General features: G+C 40.1%; 1 protein-coding gene across 2 annotated transcripts in view; it reads right to left on the reverse strand.

Moving 5' to 3' along the window:
• sh3pxd2aa (SH3 and PX domains 2Aa) overlaps positions 1–19,741 on the reverse strand; it is a 310,500-nt gene that overhangs the window by 57,351 nt on the left and 233,408 nt on the right. For both annotated transcript variants that reach the window (XM_043712866.1, XM_043712867.1), the window contains 2 exons: positions 18,142–18,255; positions 5,631–5,714 (listed from right to left, as the gene is read on the reverse strand). In XM_043712866.1, coding sequence (XP_043568801.1) covers positions 5,631–5,714; positions 18,142–18,255 — 198 coding nt within the window. The remainder of the gene's footprint in view (positions 1–5,630; positions 5,715–18,141; positions 18,256–19,741) is intronic.

Here is a 19,741-nt window from a genome sequence, read left to right on the forward strand (position 1 = left end):
CAGTGTTGCCCAGGGGTGGGGGCTCGCGCGCTGTGTGCTTCTGCAGTTTCATGCACAAGGAGCAGACTTTAAAAACTCCGAGCCCCAGAGGAAAGTCATTTAATCGGTTAACCGAATAATCGATTATCCGAACAAAATAGTGCCCGCCCATCTTGTTTGGATAATCGAGGTTCCCCTGTTTATGGGCCAGGTGGGACTAGATTGGGTTGAGATATCTGGTCCGCGTGGATGAGTTGGACCGAAGCGTCTGTTTCCATGCTGTACATCTCTAATGACTCTATGACTCTATGTGGTGAATAGGACTAGGAACTGAATATTCAAAGATATTCAATGTTCAGTAAACTCCAATGAAGGCAGGCCCAATGTTTCTAACCTTGCCTCCTCAGACCCAAACCCAATATCAATTGAATGAACCTCCTCTGAATTGCTTCTAGCATATTTATATCCTTTCTTAAATGAAATGACCGAAACTGTACACAGCAATGCAAATATGATCTGCAGTGCCTGTACAGTTGTAGCAAAACATCCCGACTTTTATATTCCATTTCCTCTTAAATAATACGCTGCTTTCCTTTTGTTCCGGCCAAAGTGAACAATTTCGTATTTTCATACAACATATTCCATCTAAGCTTTTGGCAATTATTGCAGAAGGAATAGAGTTTAAAAGTATGGAAGTGTTGCTGCAACTGTACAAGGCATTAGTGAGACTACACCTGGAGTATTCATGCAATTCTGTCCACTTACTTGAGGAAGTATACAGAGGAACCTCGATTATCCGGTATTTGATGATCCAAATTTCAGAATATCTGGCAAGATCACAAGGTCCTGATGCTTGGCTAAACTATGTTCTCCAGCATTCGATTAACCGACCAAAATACTCCTCGCCTGTGTCCTTCGGATAATCAAGGTTTCTCTGTATTTGGATTGTAGGCAGCTCAGAGGTGAATCACTAGATTGAATCCACAGATGAGGGGTTTGTCTTATGAAAAACATATGCTGTCTGGAGTTTAGAAGAATGACAGGACATCTAAATGATGTATTTAAGACACTAAAGTGGATAGATAAAGTAGATTTAGAAAGGATGTTTACTCAAGTGGGGCAATCTGGAACATGAGGTCATAATTTTAGGATAAGGGGTACCAGATTTAAAACCGATGAGGAGAAACTACATGTCTCAAAAAATCATGAATCTGTGAAATTCACTACCCAATAGTGCTGTGGATGCTGGGCTTTTGAGTAAGTTTCCGGAGAAGTTAGACAATTTCTTAATTAGCAATGGTTTGAAGGGTTGTGGAGAGGGGCAGGGAAGTGTCGCTGAGGCTGAGATGAGATCAGCAATTAGCATATCAAACAGCTGAGGTCCCAGTTCTTATGTTGTACCTGACAGTTTTTGCCACTCTCTTAACATACCTTATTTGCTTTGCAGACCATATGTCCTCTTCACAACTTACTTTCTTAACTATCTTTAAGTAAGTTTAACAACCAGGTCCTTTATCCAAGTTATTAATATAAATTGTAAATAGTTGAGGCCCCAGCACTGATCCTTTGGGACTCAACGAGTTAATAGCTTGCAAAACCAAAAGTTAACCATTTATCCCTACTCCTTGTTTTCTGTTAGCTAACCATTCTTCTATCCATATTGTTAGGTTATTCCCTATCTGATGTGTTCTTATTTTGCATTGTAATATTTGTAGCAGCACCTTGTCAAATGCCTTCTGGAAATCCAAGTATAACACATCCCTTTTTTCACATTGCTTGTTACTTCCTCAAAGTTCCAATAACTTAGTCAAATACAATTTTGCTTTCACAAATTAAAATAAAATACTGCAAATGCAGGCGATCTGAAATAAAAACGATAATTGCTGGAGAAACTCATCAAGTCTAGTAGCATCTGTGGAGAGAGAAACAGATTTATTCTTTCAAATCCAAAGATTTCTTTGGAACATGCCCTTTCACAAAATCATGCTGACTCTTCCTAATTGTACTGAGATTTTCTAAGTTACCTGGCACCACTCAAGAGCAGCAGAGTGTACCATTTACAAGATGTAGTTCAGAAATTCACCATGTTTCTTAAACATCACCTTCAAACACATAACCTCTAGTGACACAGGTGGTTCATACAAGGGAACACTATCAGTTGCAGGTTCCCCTCTAAGCCACTCATTATCCTGACTTGGAAATATATTCACTATCGAAGGGTCAAAATTCTGAAATTCCCTCCTAATGACATTCCGAGTCCACCTGCATCAAAAGGACTGTGGCAATTAAAGAAGGCAGATTTCCATCACCTTCTCAAGGGCAACTAGGGATGTGTAAGGAATGCCGGCCAATAACATCCATATCCATAAAATTTACTTATGTTAAGCTATGTAGCCTGTAGTTTCTTGAGTTATTTTTGTTTCCCCTTCCTTGAATAGAGGATTCACATTTGTGATATTCTAACCTGATGCATCTTTCTAGAGTTTAGGGAATTTCAGAAAATTAAAACCAATGCATCTACTATTTAAGCAGCCACTTCTTTTAAACCTTAGGATGAAGTCCATCAGGAACTGGGTGTCAGCTTTTGGTTCTATTAGTTTTCTCAGGACCTTCTCCATGGTGACTGCAATTGTTTTAAGTTTCTTTGTCCCTTTTGCCCCATGATTCTGAACCTATCACTGTATTTTGATTATGGACTAAAATGTAAATGGGACTATTTTAAAACCAAGAACTGAGGAAGGAATTGTTGCATTTTTAAAAATAAGTTAATGAAACTGATCATGTGTGATATTTACACTGGTCTCTTGTTCAAGCAGTGGGGACTATGTTTGTAGATGGCATGGATTTGGAGCAGGAAAAAGTGGAAATGGAATGAAATAGGAATGGGGCAATGGAGGAAACAAAGCGGATGAAGTACACACTGGCAGGTACAGTACAATTTATTAGCACACACTGAGGTAGTGTATAGGTGTATTTGCAGAAATGTTATTCTAATTTGTAAACTGGCATAACATGTTGACGTTAAATCCTAACTAGACAATTGGAATTTAACAACTTGCAAGATTGGTGTTTCTTAATTCATTCTCAGATTACGGACGTTGGTGGCAATCCCAAATTGACCTTGAGAAAATGGTATTAAGCTGCGTGCTTGAACTGTTGTAGTCAGGCACAACCACAGAGTTGTTAAGGAGGGAGTTCCACGATTTTGACCCGGTGACAATGAAAGAACAGTGATATATGTAGCATGTAAAATTTAAATTTATGGGCATGGAACTAGCACTGGGGAAAGAGGGAGCTGTATCATTGGGATAGCCTTCACTTGCACACTGCTGAGACCAATGTCTAGCAAATCATAGAACTAGGACTAAATGATGGGGGGAAATAAAAAGTTCATGTCAGAGGAGATTCAGAATATTAATGAGTAGATTTGAAAAAAATCACAGCAGACTAAAGAATTAAGTCTGTCTCTCTCTTCACAGATGCTGCCATCATTTTTTTTTCTTTTTATTTCCAATTTCCAGCATCCACATTACAGGCATTTGCCAGGTTGTGAATGGGTTCTGTTCTTCAGTCCATTTGCAAATCGATTTGTATGCAAGTCAGAACACAATGCAGTACAACATAAATTAGCAGTTCATAAGTACAGGAAATGTTCGAATGTCAGATCATTAAAATTACACCCCTGTAGGGGATCATGTTCGTAGGTACGAGCATTTGTAAATCGGACATTTATAAACTGGGGAACCCTATATTTAGCTTTTATTAAGACATGGTCAATTTATCACATTAGTGGTAGAGGTATAACCAGAATGTGACAGGAAGGAAAGAGTGAGCAAACATATGAGTGCACCAGCACATCAGAGCAGGGAAGTAGAAGTGAAAAGACAGAATTAAAGGCTCTTCAACTGACTGCATACAACATTCATGACATGATGAACTGATAACACAAACAGAAATATTTGAGCTTTAATTATTACAGAGACATGGTTGCAACATGACCAAGGCTGGAAACAATATGTCCAAGGGTATGTGACATGTTAGAAGAATAGGAAGAAAGGAAAAGAGATCAGGTAGTTCTGTTGAGCAAGATGTAGAATCAGTTTAGGTAAAGATAAGAACTAGCAAAGGAAAGAAGTCACTGGTGGGAGTAATTTATGGGTCCGATAGCAGTAGCTATATTGTAAGACAGAGTATAAATTTATTGGGATGAAGGATTCACTGGCTAGCTGAGCGTTTATTGCCTAGCCCTAAATTATCGAGAAGTGATGGTGAGCTACCTTCTTGAACCGCTACAATGCATTTGGTGCAGGTGCACCTACCATGCTGTTAGGGAGTTCCAGGATTTTAATTAACTGACAGCGAAGGAACAGTGATAATTTCCCAAGTCAGGATGGAGTGTGTCTTGAAGGTGAACTTGCAGGTGGTAGCCAGGACATATAACTACTGTCCTTCTACGTAATAGAGGTTGTGAATTTAGAAGGAGCTGTTGAACAAGGTTTGATTAGTTGCTGCAATGCATTTTGTAACTAGTACATAGTGCTGTCATTTTGCATCGGTGCTGGAGGGAGTGAATGTTTTAAGTTCGTAGGTGGTTTGCCATTTAGATGAAGACTTGTAATAAGGGTACTGCAATAATCATGGGCAATTTTCATCTTCATATAGATTGGATAAATCAAATTGGTGGAGGTAACCTTCAGGATGAGTTATAGAACTTTTGGGATAGCTTCTCAGGACATTGCATTCTGTAACCAATTGGAGATAGGCTAGTTCAGATCTGATGATATATAACAAGACAGGATTAATTAATGATCTCTGCCGCAAAAGACTCTTCAAGCAAGAATTATCGCAACATGATAAGAATTTCAAATAAAAACAGAAAGTTCTGGAGAAACTCTGCCAGTCTTGCAGCATCTTAGACAGAAACAGAGTTAATGTTTCAAGTCCAATATGAATCCTCTTCAGCTGTTGTAACACAGGAACAAAATCTGGGGCCATAGATTCAGATCAGATGGATTTGACAGATGGTGAACAAATGTAGCTGCATTAAAAAAAATATTTCATTATAATTTACCACAGCAAGCTTACTAATCAGTTCTATTGTTAAGCTTTGAAAAAATCATGAATTTGTTGCATTTATGTCAACATTGCCCCACTTTCAGCCACATAACTCTCACACCTTCTGCAATATCAATGTTCACCATCATTTAAGGAATATCATCATTTATTTCTGTTTACTGCATTCATTTTAAGAGTTTTCTCTGAAGTAATTTTAAAAACTGTACTTATAGGTTTATTTCAGAATTCTCCATTAACGCTCTACCTCAAAGTTAAAATTAACATTACTCAATCTGACCCAGGTTTTGTTTGCATCTACTCTGCTGCTACTGAAAATAAAGATTTGCAGAAGGAACTGTAACGAATGAAAAATCAAGTCAAAACCACCAGAAACGCTCAAAGTGGCACACTGACAGTAACACAAGACACATGTACACACACCCAGCTGCATCAGAGGTTAGAACATCCTTTTTTTTTAGAAAGAGAAGTACTGTGAAATACAAAGTGTTTAATCTTACACCACTTCTCTTTTCTTGCAGTCACGGAATTAAACATGAAATTGTGCATGCTGTAAGAGAGTGCAGAGCTTTCTTCACCTGGGCTTTGTTGGCGGTTACACATTCCTCCCAGAGTCCACCTCCGGTCCAGCCGCCGCAGATGGGCTTTGCGTCTCTTAGTGACTACAAGCATGGAGGGAAATGTGAAAACAAAACACACAAAAAACAAACAGGAAAGTGTTTACAACAAAGAGATGAACATGTTGACAAAGCAATTACGAGAATCAAGACTGGAGGAAGTTTTGGAGCTGAACCTCTATAAATAATCCATTTATAGTAAAAACACCCAAAGCTGATCACGGCTACGTACTCTTGACATCTATGACTCTGTAAATTAGAAAAGGTCCAAGGTATTCCTTCAGTTTAGTAATGCAGAATACATTCAAGAAAGCTGCATATCCCCATAACTTGTGCCCAATCTTGGCAACTATTAGCTGCATAAACCAGAATTCAATGATGAGAGCTGGCTGGTAATTAATTGTAAAGGTGGGGAAGCATAGATCTGAAGCTCTTCTGTCTCATCAATAAGCTGTCCATAGTATCAAGGATTGTCTATAACAGCAACTTCATTTATTTAGGACTTTGGTGAGATAACGCCAGGAATAAAGTGCACAGGTTTGGTCTTTATAGGTGAGGATGTTAATACTAGCTTTAATGTAGAACAATTAATGTTCTCTAGGTTGGTTCCTAGATTGACAAGGTTGCCCTATGAGGAGTGAGTGACTAAGATGAGCCCATATTCTAGAAAAATGAGAGATACCAAAATGGCAAGAGGCAATTTTCCCTGGGTGGAGAGATTAGGGGTTAAATGCTAAGAATAAGGAGCCAACCATCTGAGACTGAGATAATATGGATGCCTTCACTCAAAAAATTGTGAATCTCTTGTCACAATGTAACTTCACAACTTTAGTAGCTGTTCATGGATTGAAATAATCAATAATAACTCTTGCTGGAATTAAATGTTCCTCAAGATGAAAGGGTCAAGGAGAAACAGTTATAAAGGAATTGAAAACATCATGTGAATTAACCATTTCTGGGAAGACACAACATGAACACACTGTTTCCTGGGACAGAGAAGATAACAACTGCTTGGTAATCTGCTGCCTTGTGACAAATAGGGCAATTAAAACTGCCTGCAGAAAGAATGGTCTGAAGTGAAATGGTTAATTTCGGGAAAAGCTGTGTTTCAAACAGACAACTAACCCTGAATGTAACAGGGAACGGGGCGCTACCTCTGATAAGAAGACAAACTGCAGACTTGAGGTCTACAAGAGTGTAGTCATTGTTGAGAATGGCAGAGTGGTTAGCACTACTGCCTCACAGCGCTAGAGACCCGGGTTCAATTCCCACCTCAGGCGACTGTGTGGAGTTTGCACGTTCTCCCCGTGTCTGCGTGGGTTTCCTCCGGGTGCTCCGGTTTCCTCCCACAGTCCAAAGATGTGCAGGTCAGGTGAATTGGCCATGCTAAATTGCCCGTAGTGTTAGGTAAGGGGTAAATGTATGGGAATGGGTGGGTTGCGCTTCGGCGGGGCGGTGTGGACTTGTTGGGTCGAAGGGCTTGTTTCCACACTGTAAGTAATCTAATCTAATCTAAAAAAAAATAATGCATCATCAATAATGTCACACTGCAAACTTGAAAGAGAGAAAATTGTTTAAGAGCTAAATACCAGAACTCCACCCTCAGCAGAACTCTGAAGAACAACACTGCAGAAGGATCAAACACTGAAGACTTCCAGGGACAGGCACGATTGGTGGAATCCTAGCCAGATTCCATCATTAGTCAGGTAATAGCCAGGTTGAGTTGGGAGGCTTAACTTGCTTAGTTGAGCTATCTATTTTGGTTGCTATAAGCTACAAAGATTAAATCATTCTTTCAGTACCTGACTGTCTGTGAGATTTCTTAATAAGTAGCTAAATTAAAGAAAACTTCTGGTGGTTTACCCACAACACTTTGGAATTCTCTAACCAAAGCTACGGATGCTTAATTGTTGAATATATTCAAAACTAAGATTGATAGATTTTTAATGACTAACTGTTTAAAGATAGTGGAGATGTAACAGTAAAGTGGAGTTCAGGCAGAGGATCAGTCATGATCTTATTGAACGGTACAGCAGGCTCCATGGACTCTTATATGTGAAACTATTTCTTCTTTTTTAATATATAACATCCTTAACATTGCAAAACACCACAAAGCACTTCACAGGAGCATTATTAGATAAGATTTGACAACGAACTATATGAGGAGATATATGGGCAAGTTATCAAAGACTTGTCCATAGTAGTAGGTTTGAAGGAGCTTCTTAAATGAGGACACAAGTAGTATAGAAAAAGGTTTACGTAGGAAATTCCAAGGAGGTACAGCCATCAATGATAGTGTGATTAAATGGGGTATGTGCAAGAATCAAAACTTGAAGGAGCAGAGATATTGGAGGCTGTAGAGTTGGAGGAGATGAGAAGAGAGAAAGGGTAACGACATAAAATGATTTGAAATTAAGAATAAACTTTTTAAATTTAAATGGCTGCCTTCAGTGAGCACAAGGGTAATTGGTGAAGGAAACCTGGTGTTTATTAGAATCTATCATGGAATCTTAGAAATGTTGAACTTACTAGAGGGTATAAAATGGGAAGTTTTGAGAACATCAGAGTAATTGAGCCTGAAGTAGCAAAGGAATCAGTAAGTATTTTGATAACAGGTGACAACAATCAAGAGACTTGATGGTGATCTGTAATTCTAGTGATGAAATAGAGCTGAGTGTCATCAGCATTTGTGCGAAATTCTGTAAGTAACAGTGTGTGAGCAAAAAGAGAAACAAGTGCAGAAAATTATCTGACTTGGACAATTAATGAGTTGATGCAGAGAGCTGTGCTGGCCAAGAATGAAGCTAATGATGTTTTATTCAGAGAATCCCATGAATTTGGGCATATGAATATCAAAAATTAACAAGACTAAGTTCTGTCTTTGATGATCTTGCATGAAAAGACAGTCTATCAGTCATTGTCCCAACTCATTCAAGAACAATTCTAGAAAAATTCCATCAGCAGAAAGTCTCTCATGCTGATAAAACTGTATTCTAGCATGAGCTGCTAGTCTTAGTTTAGGTCAAGTAAAAGTAGAAAATCCAAAGGTGTGGGAAGCATACCAGCACTTTGGTGCAGTAGACTGGTGATTCCTTCAGTGCATAACAAGACGCTAAACACTCAATGCCGTGGGAATTTACCTCATGCTTTCAGGCCTCTATGAGCTAGCCTACATAGGATGGTTCTATATAAAATGGTTCATAAAATCCCACTGATGTCAAGTAGAACTGAACAAAAGCTGCAGTCTCAAGGTGCATCTAAAATTGGTGACAGGCTGGGGTACGCATTAGGTTGTGGCCTATTGTGACCAATCTCCTTCTGTTCAGTACATTCTCAAATACAGCAACAGGAGTCATTGTGCAGAAGGCATGCTCTGTCAGTCATACTGGCTGTCTGGTTAATAGGCTGACAAGATTACTTACCAATTGCCATGAAAATACTGGCAGAAACGTAAAAGCAGCAGAGTCAAAACTGACACAGGCTTTAGCTTCGAGATGCAACCTATCACTAGACCATTAAACTGGTTTTAGAAATACATGACAAATCTCAAATTTGCAGATCTCACAGAAATTCATAAATGTAGAGATCACAAGGAGATAGTAACAGACCTTAGCAGAAATGGAGAGCTGAAATGGAAAGTCTCTGAACCAGTGAAAATACAATCTTTTAGTAGAACCCCAAAGACTGTTCCCAGCATGTCAGTTTTTATAATTTTGGCATTTAGTCACTCATCCATAAGCCATATTTCTGAGGTTTTAGTAAACCAGCAGTGAGCAAATCGAATAATACTGTCACTGGTATTCCTCTCTTAGGTGAAACTACAAATAGTGGTCACACAAAGATTGGCTTCTTAGAGAAAGAGCACATGCAACTGCACTAAAAAAGCTAAGGGAGCCACTTCAATCACCTACACACTTAAAAAAAATAAATTATAGAATGCACTGGTGGTGTGGCTGCATTTATTGCCCAGCCTTGGTTGCCCTAGGCATTCCTGAATTGCTCTATTCCTTTTAGTGACATTGCTCTCACAATTCTGTTTGATAATGATTCCAGAATCTTAATGCAATGCTTGTAGTAGATGTCCAAGATAAAACAATGTATGAATTGGAGGTGGTGATGTTCCAGTGTGTTTACTTATATCTTCATTTGTTTGAAGAAGTCAGGTGAGTAGAGGAAGCCATGGGGGAAAAGTGAACGGACTCTTCAATAGGCTGAACTGCTTATTTCTGCTCTGATGTCTTATGATTAAGTGAGAGACTGGAAATGAGGACCAGTACTGTACCAAGGATGCTACCCAGGCCCATGGCATATCTCTCCCCACAATATCTGTGCTAGGATCTTAGTCTGGCTCAGTGCTTTCAAAGCGAAAGCTAAGAATCCAGCAATTTATTTATTTTCTGCGGATACTATCGGTTTTCAGTGCTAACTGCTCACTTATGTTTAATCAAACCAAACATTTCTCCAGTCCAGATATCACAAGCAGTTTTATTTTTAGTAATGACAATGAGACTACAAATAAGTAATAGCTCTTTTAACACTCTGAGTAACAACCACCTTACATCATTGTGAAACATCCACACACTCTCAGCCTAACAATTTTGGAGACACAGTAGGAAAACTGGAGCCACTTTGTATATTGGACTGGGTGAAGAGATTATAAACATGAAACAAAAGGTTACTGCACATGCTAAAAGCTCAAGGTGTTGGGGTAAGAGATTAGCATGGATATAGGATTAGCTAACTACCAGGAAATGAGTTAGATAAATGGGTCATTTTCAGACTGCAAACTGCATAGAGTGAACTGTCGCAGACATCAGCGCTAAAGCCTCAACAACTTTTGCTTTGTATTAGTAACTCGAATGAAGAGGCAGACTGCACTGTAGCCAAATTTGCAGATGATACAATAGTTGGTAGAAAAGTAAGGTATACGGAGTGTACAGAAGTCTGCAAAGGGGTATTGCTAAGTTAAGTAACTAGGTAAAAGTTTGCCAAATGGAATGTAATCTTTATTTTTTCAAGAGATGTCAGTCTCACTGGCAAGCAGGAGGCTGGAAGAACACAGCAGGCCAGGCAGCATCAGGAGGTCGAAAAGTCAACGTTTCAGGTGTAAACCTTCTTCAGGACTTTGCTGAGAACTTCTTCAAAGTGGGCATTCTTTGAAGAGACTTCACAGTGGTACAAACTTGGTTCAAGACAAATAAATTGCAGATGCTGGAATCCAAGTCCTGAAGAAGGTTACACCCGAAAAGTCAATTTCTCCACCTCCTGATGCTGCCTGGCTTGCTGTGTTCTTCCAGCCTCTGCTTGTCTACATTAGATTCCAGCATCTGCACAATTTCCCTTCTAAATATGGGAAAATGTAAGGTTGTTCAGATTTTTTTAAATTGGAAGACAGTGGAGGATGCTGTAGTACAGTTGGATCTGCATTATCTTGTCCATGCATCACAAAGATGCAGGTACAATAAGTCATTAGGAAGGCACATAAGACCATAAGATCATAAGGCACAGGAGCAGAAGTAGGCCATTCAGCCCATCTACTCTGCTCTGCCATTCAATGAGGTCATGGCTGATCTGATAATCCTTAATTCCATTTTCTTGTATTTTCCCCATAACCCTTGATTTCCTAATTGACTAAAAATGACTATCTCACTCTCAAATATACTTAATCACTTAGCTTCAACAGTCCTCTGTGGTAAAGAATTCCACAAATTCACAAAGCTCTGAGAGAAGAAATTCCTCCCATCTCTGTCCTAATGGTGTGACCCCTTCATCTGAGATTATGCCCTCTGGTCCTAGACCATCCCACAAGGGGAAATAGCCTTCCTGCATCTACCCTGCCAAATCCTCTAAGAATCCTGTTTGTTTCAGCAAGATTACCTCTCATTCTTATATATTCCAATGAGTACTGGCCTCCCTCCCCTCTTCCAAAATCAGTTCAATGGGATTGACGTAGCGAGCACTTGCTACGTCCATTCCCCATACAGGAGACAAGGCAGCAGCACCGTGTGCGAGCCCCCACCCTATCCACCCCCAACCCCGTCCCCAATCCAACCCCACCCCGCCCCCAACACCGACCAACCGCGTTGCCCAGTCTGCCCCCGGCCGCACCCAAACATGTCCAACCACGCCCCCCTGTCCACCTCTGCCCCAACCTTGACCCCACCCTCATCCACGCCACCTCCACCATTCCCCCTCCCCTCAACATCATATTTCCATTTAGAAGATTGAGGTGATCTTATTGAAACACTTAAGATCTTGAGAGGATTGGACAAGATGAATACTTAGAGATGTTTTCTTTAGTGGAGGAGACAAGAATTAGGGGACACAGTTTAAAAATAATACGTCTCCCTTTTTAGAAAGAAATTAGGATATTTTATTTTCTCAGAGAGTCATTACAATGTGAAATTCTCTTCCACAGAAAATAGTGGAGGCTTGGTCTTTCACATTTTTCAAGGCTGAGTTTGAGAAATTCTTGATAGACAAACAAGTACAGGGCAGACATGAAACTCGAGAAGAGATCATAAGCAGATCAGTCATTATCTTACTGAATGTTAGAACAAGCTCGAAGAACTAAATGAAAACCTTGTGCTCCTAGTCCCACGATCCTATATTCTACAGAAAGCAGTGGAGGCTGGGTAACTGAATCTATTTAAGTTCGACAGATTTTTGATTGACAAAGGAACTAAGGGCTATGTGAGTTAGGCAGGTAAATGAAGTTAAAGCCTTAATCAGGTAAATCATGATCTTAATGAATCATACAGCTAAATCCATAGCCTGAATGGACTACTCCTATTCCTATTTCTCATGTTCATAGAACAAGGAGAGAAGAGAGATATACTTCCCTATTCCTGACACAGATGTGATCCAATGTACTGGAGGCAAATGAACACTGTATCAGGAACCCTTCATTAAACAGATATGGGGTCATTCCCTGGCTACAATGGATCTGATTCTCATGTTGAAATGGGCCAACGTAAAATCTGGTATTCACTAGAGAGAAAACTTCTCCCTCATGCTGAAGCTCAAACCTTGGTCCTGGGCTGCAGGATGATGTTAATTCAAAGAATAAATTTACAGAACAACTTTTTGTAGCTCCAATTGCCTTATTATTGGAACAGATTAATTATTTCCACCCACAGTACTCAGAGAGTTAAAAAATAATTGCTGTTGTACAACAAAATGATTCAAAACAATCACTGAAAATAAACTGGAAAAAGGTGAACAAATAAGGTCTAGAAATTACATGAAGAGATACAATTTTAAGAACTAAGCGAGAAAATGAGTAAAGATTAAATCAATACACAATGAATTAGTAGATGGAAACATTAGATGCAACAAGAATATTGGACATGCTGGACAAGAAAAGACCAAGGTCCAACAGATTCACCTTGTACCATACTGGTAGTTGGATAATACAACAATCGTTGATTAATCATAGTAGTAAACCTCTATTAACAGACACAAACATGAGGATAAGAAAACCCTAACAGTGGAGAGCTTTAGAATGCGTGTTTAAATTTCCCCGTTTCTCTGAGCAACCAATCACATGTCATAAGCAAAATTATTCATGGACTGGATTCCATAATATTAAATTTTCTCAATGAAATCTATCTTACTTTCATTCAAATGAGCAAACAGAATCACTAAATTAGATTTGTACAGTAGAGAAGGAGATCATTCAGCTCATCATGTCTGCACTGGCTCTGTAATGCAACATTTCACTCAGTGCCATTATTTACTTTCTCCCCATAACCCAGCACATTCTTCCTGTTCAAATAACCATACAAATCCCTTTCTAATGTCTCAATTGAACCAGCCCCCACTACACTCTCAAGCAGTGCATTCTAAGCCTTAACGACTGCGTTAGAATCTTTATCCTCACATCAGCTTCTTTCACTAATTACTTTAAATCGGTGCACTCTCGTTCTTGATCCTTTCACAAGTGGGAGCATTTTCTTCCTATTTGCTCTGACCAGAGTTCTATTTTGAATAAATCTCCTCTTAGCTTTGTCTTCAACAAGGAGAGCAGTCCCAATCACTCCAATCTATCTTAACAGCTGAAATTCCTCAACCCTTTAACATTTCTTGCACTCTCACCAACATCATCACAAGTTTCTTCAAGTTTGGCATCCAGAAGTAGGCACAATATTTTAGCTAAGACCTAAGTAGTATTTTATACAAATTCAACATAAACTCCTTGCTCTACACTCTAAGCTCTCATTAAGACCAGGCTGTTGTGTACTTTATGAGCCACTCTCTCCACCTCTCCTTCCACCTTTCATGATTTATGCACGTTTACATTTATGTCACTCTGCTCCTGCACACCTTTTAGATTATACACTTTATCCTTTTCAAGTTCTACACTGCTCTCCCTGCAGTTTACAATGTTTCCAAGTTATGTACCATCCACAAAATTTGAAAGTGCGCCTGTACCCAAGCTCTAGACCATTTATAGAAATGCAGAGGTCCCGACACCGACCTCTAAGGAACTCCAGTATGAATTCTTCGTCAGCCCATGTAATATCTGTTTCCTATAACTCGGCCATCTTTGTATGTACATTTCACCCTGCCCTTCTATTCTATGAGCTCTAACTTTGTTCTTAAGTGTTGTGATTCCAGCTTTCTTAATAGATCCTCAAAGAACATGATCTCCCTTGCATAATATCACGTTGACTCTGCTTGATTTCACTATAATTTCTTTTCCTATTAGTTAGCCAATCCATTATTCATGCTAATATACAATGCCAACATGATCAGTTCTTATTTTGTGTGGTTAAACTAAACACTGAAAGGTTAGATTCAGTTGCACGGGAAAACGTTAAAGTGGGAGGGCTCAGCAGAGATGATTAAAGTTTCTAGAACAAGTAAAGTGTAGAAAGAATCAGAAATCCAACTTCAGACACAGCAGATAAGGGGACAGCTATGAGAATGTGGGCAGTCAATGCAGGACTGAGGGTGTTGTACTTAAATGCATACAGTAGATGAAACAAGGTAAATGAGCTTGCAGCTCAGATTGAAATTGGCAGGTTGTGAGTATCACAGAGACATGCAAAGGGGTCAGGGCTGGAAACTAAACTTCCAGGTAGATGGACAAAGCGGGAGAGTTACCTTGTTAGTAAGAAATTAAATTAAATCAATAGCAAGAAGAAATATCACGTCAGAAGGTGTAGAATCTGCGATGGGTAGAATTAAGGAAGTGTAAAGGAAAACAATTTGTGTATAGGCCTTGTAACAGCAGTCAGGGTGTGGGGAAGAAAATAAATCAGGAGATAGAAAAGGCACATAAGAAAGGCACTATTACAAGTACTATGATGAAATACTTCAATATGGAGGTGGACTGAGAAAATCAGGTTGGTAGAAGATCTCAAGAAAAGGAATCTGTGGAATGTCTACGAGTTGGATTTTTGGAGCAGCTTGTGGTAGACCCCATTAGGGAACATGCAGTTCTGGTTTTGGTGATGTGTAATAGGCAGTCTTGATTAGAGAGCATAAAGTAAAGGAACTGTTAAGGAGCAGTGACCATAGCATGATAGAATCCACCCTGCAGTTTGAAAGGAAAAAACTGGAATCAGGTGTAACAGGATGACAATTCAGCAAAGGTAACTACAAAGACATGAGGGAAGAGCTGGCCAGAGTTGATTGGAAGGGCAACCTCACAGGGAAGACAATGGAGCAGCAATGGCAGGATGTTCTGGCAATAATTTGGGGGCACAGCAGAAATTCATCCCAAAGAAGAAGACGATGTAGTGAAGATTCGTGGGAAGTCAGAGGATAGGGAATCCTTTCAAAATCAGTAGAGGATAACTAAAAGAGCAATAAGTGGGGAAAAGATGAAATATAAGAGCAAGCTAGCTAGTAATGTAAAAGAAGATTGCAAGAGATTTTTAGTTATCTAAATGAGAAGACAGAGGCAAGACTGGACATTAGACCACTGGAAAATGAGACTGGATAAGTAGTAATGGGGAACAAAGAAATGGCGGAGGAACTGAATAGGTATTTTACATCAGTCCTCACAGTGGAAGGGACCAGCAGCATCCCAGAACTTCAAGAGAGTTGCAAGTCAGAGGTAAGTGTAGTGACCATCACTAAGGACAAGGTGGTGGGGAAGCTAAAATGTGTGAAGATGGATAAATCACCAGGACTACTCTTCAGAATTCTGAAGGAGGTTGATGAGGAGATTGTGGAGGCATTAGTTGTGATCCTTCAGGAATCACGGGAGTCGGGACGGTCCCAGAATGGCTGATGTAACACCCCTGCTAAGACTGAAGGGAGGCAGTGAACAGTAAATCATTGGCCGGTTAGCCTGACCTCAGTTCTTTTGAGCCCATTATTAAGGGATGGAATTGGGGAATACTTGGAATGGCATTGTAAAATAGGGCTGAATGGGCACAGTTTCATCAAGGAGAGGTCATGCCTGACGAACCTATTACAAATATTTGAGGAGAAAACAAGTAAAGTTAGACAATGGATTTCCAGAAGGCCTTTGACAAGGTGGTGCACAGGAAGATGTGAAATGAGGCAAGAGCCTATGGTATTAGAAGCAAGGTACTAGCATGGATAATAGATTGGCTTACTGGAAGGAGGTTGAGAGTGGGGATAAAGGGGTCTTTTTCAGGATGGCAGAGTTCTGCAGGGGTCTATGTTGGGACCACAATTATATTCATTATACATTAACAATCTGGATGAAGGAACTGAGGGTATTGTTGCTACATTTGCAGGTGACACAAAGATAGTGGAAGGACAGATAGTATTGAGGAAGCAGGAAAGCTGCTGAAGGACTTGGACAGGCTCGGAGAATGGGCAAAGAAATAACAGATGCAATACAATATGGGAAAGCATGAGGTTACGCACTTTGGTAGGAAGAATTGAGATATAGATTATTGTCTAAATGAGAAAGGCTTTAGAAATCTGAAGCATAAAGGCGCTTGGGAGTCCAAGTTCAGGTTTCTCTTAAAGTTAACATTCAGGTTCAGTTGGCAGTTAGGAATAGCAGAGAAGTCCCACTGAGGCTGTATAATATTCTGGTCATTTGGAATATTGTGAGCAGTTTTGATCCCTGTATCTAAGGATGGATGTGCTGGCCTTGGAGAAAGTTCAGAGGAGGTTTATAAGAATGATCCCAGGATGCTGGGTGTGTCATATGAGGAATGGTTGAAGACTCCGGGTCTGTATTTGATGGATTTTAGATGGATTGAGGAGTGGTGAGATCTCATTGCAACCTACAGAATACTGAGAGGTCTGCGTGGAGTGGACATGAAGCAGATGTTTCCATTAGTAAGAGAGACTAGGACTTAAGGGTACAACCTCAAAGAGAAATAAAGCCTTTTAGAACAGAGATGACAAGGAATTTCTTCAGCCAGAAGGTAGTTAGAATGTGGAAATCATTGCGCAGTGGGCAGTGGAGGCCAAATCATTGAATGTCTTTAAGGCAGAGATAGCTAAGTTCTAGATTTGTAATGAGATCAAGATTATGGGGAGAAGGCAGGAGAATGGAATTGAGTAGTAGTTCAGCCATGATCAAACAGCAGAGCAGGCGTGATAGACCAAATAGCCTAATTCTGCTCCTATATCTAATGTTTTTACGGTGTAATAACCTTTTATGTGGCATCTTACTGAATTTCCCACCTTTGGGAAATTTAAAGCACTACATCTATTGCTTCCCAATTGTCCATTCTGCTTTTTGCATCCTTTAATAATTTGTGAAACACAATTTTTCTTGCATGCTGACACACGATTTTCCAACTATCTTGCTCCTACTTTCTGAATAACAGATTCCAACATTTTGCCAATGACCGACATTAGATTAAGTGGCCTACTATTTCCTGCTTTCTGTCTCTGTCCTTCCTTGGACACAGGCTTTCCAATCTGCTGACACTTCTTCAGAACTTGGGAATTCTGGATGATTACAACCAATGCATCTATTACCTCTTCAGCCAGTTCTTTTAACTCCCTAAAATGCAAGCCATCAGATCCAGGGATTAGTCAGCCTTTAATCATGCTAGTTTTCCTAGTATTTTTTTCAACTGCTTTAAGTATCACCCTTCTCTTTGCCCCTTGATTTTCTCAATTATTTTTTGAATCATTCTCAGTCTTCTACTATAAAGAAAAATACAAAAGTATTGTTCAAAGCTTCTACCATTTTTTAGTTCTCCATTATTAATTCAGCCACATCATCCAAAAGACCAACATCTACTTTAGCTTCTCTTACACTGGACACAGATCTATCTGAGAAAGTATACTGGCAATGCTTTACCTGAATAAGTTAAACTCACATCATTGCATACAAAAACAAAAAGTGCTGGGCAAAATTCAGCAGGCCCAGTACCATCTGCAGAGAGAGAAACATAATGAATGTTTCAAATCTGATGTGACTCTTTTCTGAACTGAGAAATGCGTTACCCAAATAAATTAAATCACTGAGTACTGATTAAGCAAAGCAGCAAGTGGCATATTTGAAGAGTGGATCCATTACCTTCTCCAGCTCTTGTAGTGCTGATGTCCAGGTCATCTCGGGTTCCATTTTGTGCTTCTAGATATGTGGCTGGGACCCAGCCCTGCTCCTCTGCTGTACTGACAAACCACCAGCCTGAAATGGAGAAAGTAAAAATTAAACTCAGTACTGGTAGTAGTGGTTCAGACAAATCTAGCATTGGTCTTGTGATATTTTTGTACAATGTTCATCTCAACCATGAAAAATACAATTAAAAATACTGTTAAACTTAGTCTGCAGTGAGCCAGCATGAAATCAGGCAGACTTAAAGCAGGACAAAAGAGTTGTGGGCAGTTCAGAGTTAGCACAAGGTCAGGGAGGCAGCTTAAAAGAGCGTGCAAGAGCACTGGAGATTTTTTGATTTGAGAGATATAGAAAATCAGAAGTGTAACTTCACTGGAAAACAGTTTTAAGGAGACCAAGAGTTGAACAGGATGGATGAGTTTGAAAATATTCAAAGGGTAATATTGCAGGAAAAACAGTTTACTAAATGGCATCAGAAGCCTGCACAGGTTGAATGGTAACAAAAACAGAAATTGCTAGAAATGTTCAGCAGGTCTGGTAGCATCTATGGAGAGAAAGTAGAGTTAACATTTCAGGTCCAATGACCTACCTTCAGAATGGTGACTTTGATAAGTAAAGATTGGTGGGTATTTCTACTATCCTAAATTAATGTAAAAATTGGTCTTTCGCACCGGATACAGTAAATTAGGTTGGAGGAAAGACAGGTGAACAACTGTTTGGGGCCCTGGATGGAGACAAGGTGGGTGGTGTGCAGGCAGGTCTTGCATCTTTTACAGTTGTAGGGGAAAGTACCTGGGAGTTTGGGGGGTTGGTAGGAAGAGTGGCACGAACCAAGGACTGGCGATGGGTACAGTTCCAGTCACGAATCCGATTAACTCCCCCCCGTCGACCAACCAAGTCGCACCCTCTACCTGTGTTCACCGATCTCTACTTCACCACTCATCCCATGTCCCCCACCTATACCAGAAACGTTGACTTGTCCACCTCCTGATGCTGCCTGGCTTGCTGTGTTCTTCCAGCCTCCTGTTTGTCTACTTTGGATTCCAGTATCTGCAGTTTTTTTGTCTCTAACCATGTATCCAGTTGTAGTTACTGGAAATCTGTGTTTTGGATCTAAAGCAGCAACTGGAGTCACTGCAGACTATATGCAAGACTAAAATTTTCATGGATAATTTATACAACAGGGTCGTCACACTGCAGCTAAGGAATGCAAAGGCAGAAAGAGAATGGGTGATTGTCAGATAGAGTAAAAACATCAAGCAAGAAGTGGTGGGCGACACGGTGGCACAGTGGTTAGCACTGCTGCCTCACAGCGCCAGAGACCCGGGTTCAATTCCCGCCTCAGGCGACTGACTGTGTGGAGTTTGCATGTTCTCCCCGTGTCTGCGTGGGTTTCCTCCGGGTGCTCCGGTTTCCTCCCACAGTCACAAAGATGTGCAGGGTCAGGTGAATTGGCCAAACTAAATTGCCCGTAGTGTTAGATTAGGGGTATGGGTGGGTTTCGCTTCGGCGAGTCGGTGTGGACTTGTTGGGCCAAAGGGCCTGTTTCCACACTGTA

Source organism: Chiloscyllium plagiosum, chromosome 22, assembly GCF_004010195.1.
Source record: "Chiloscyllium plagiosum isolate BGI_BamShark_2017 chromosome 22, ASM401019v2, whole genome shotgun sequence".
Lineage (NCBI taxonomy): Eukaryota > Metazoa > Chordata > Chondrichthyes > Orectolobiformes > Hemiscylliidae > Chiloscyllium > Chiloscyllium plagiosum.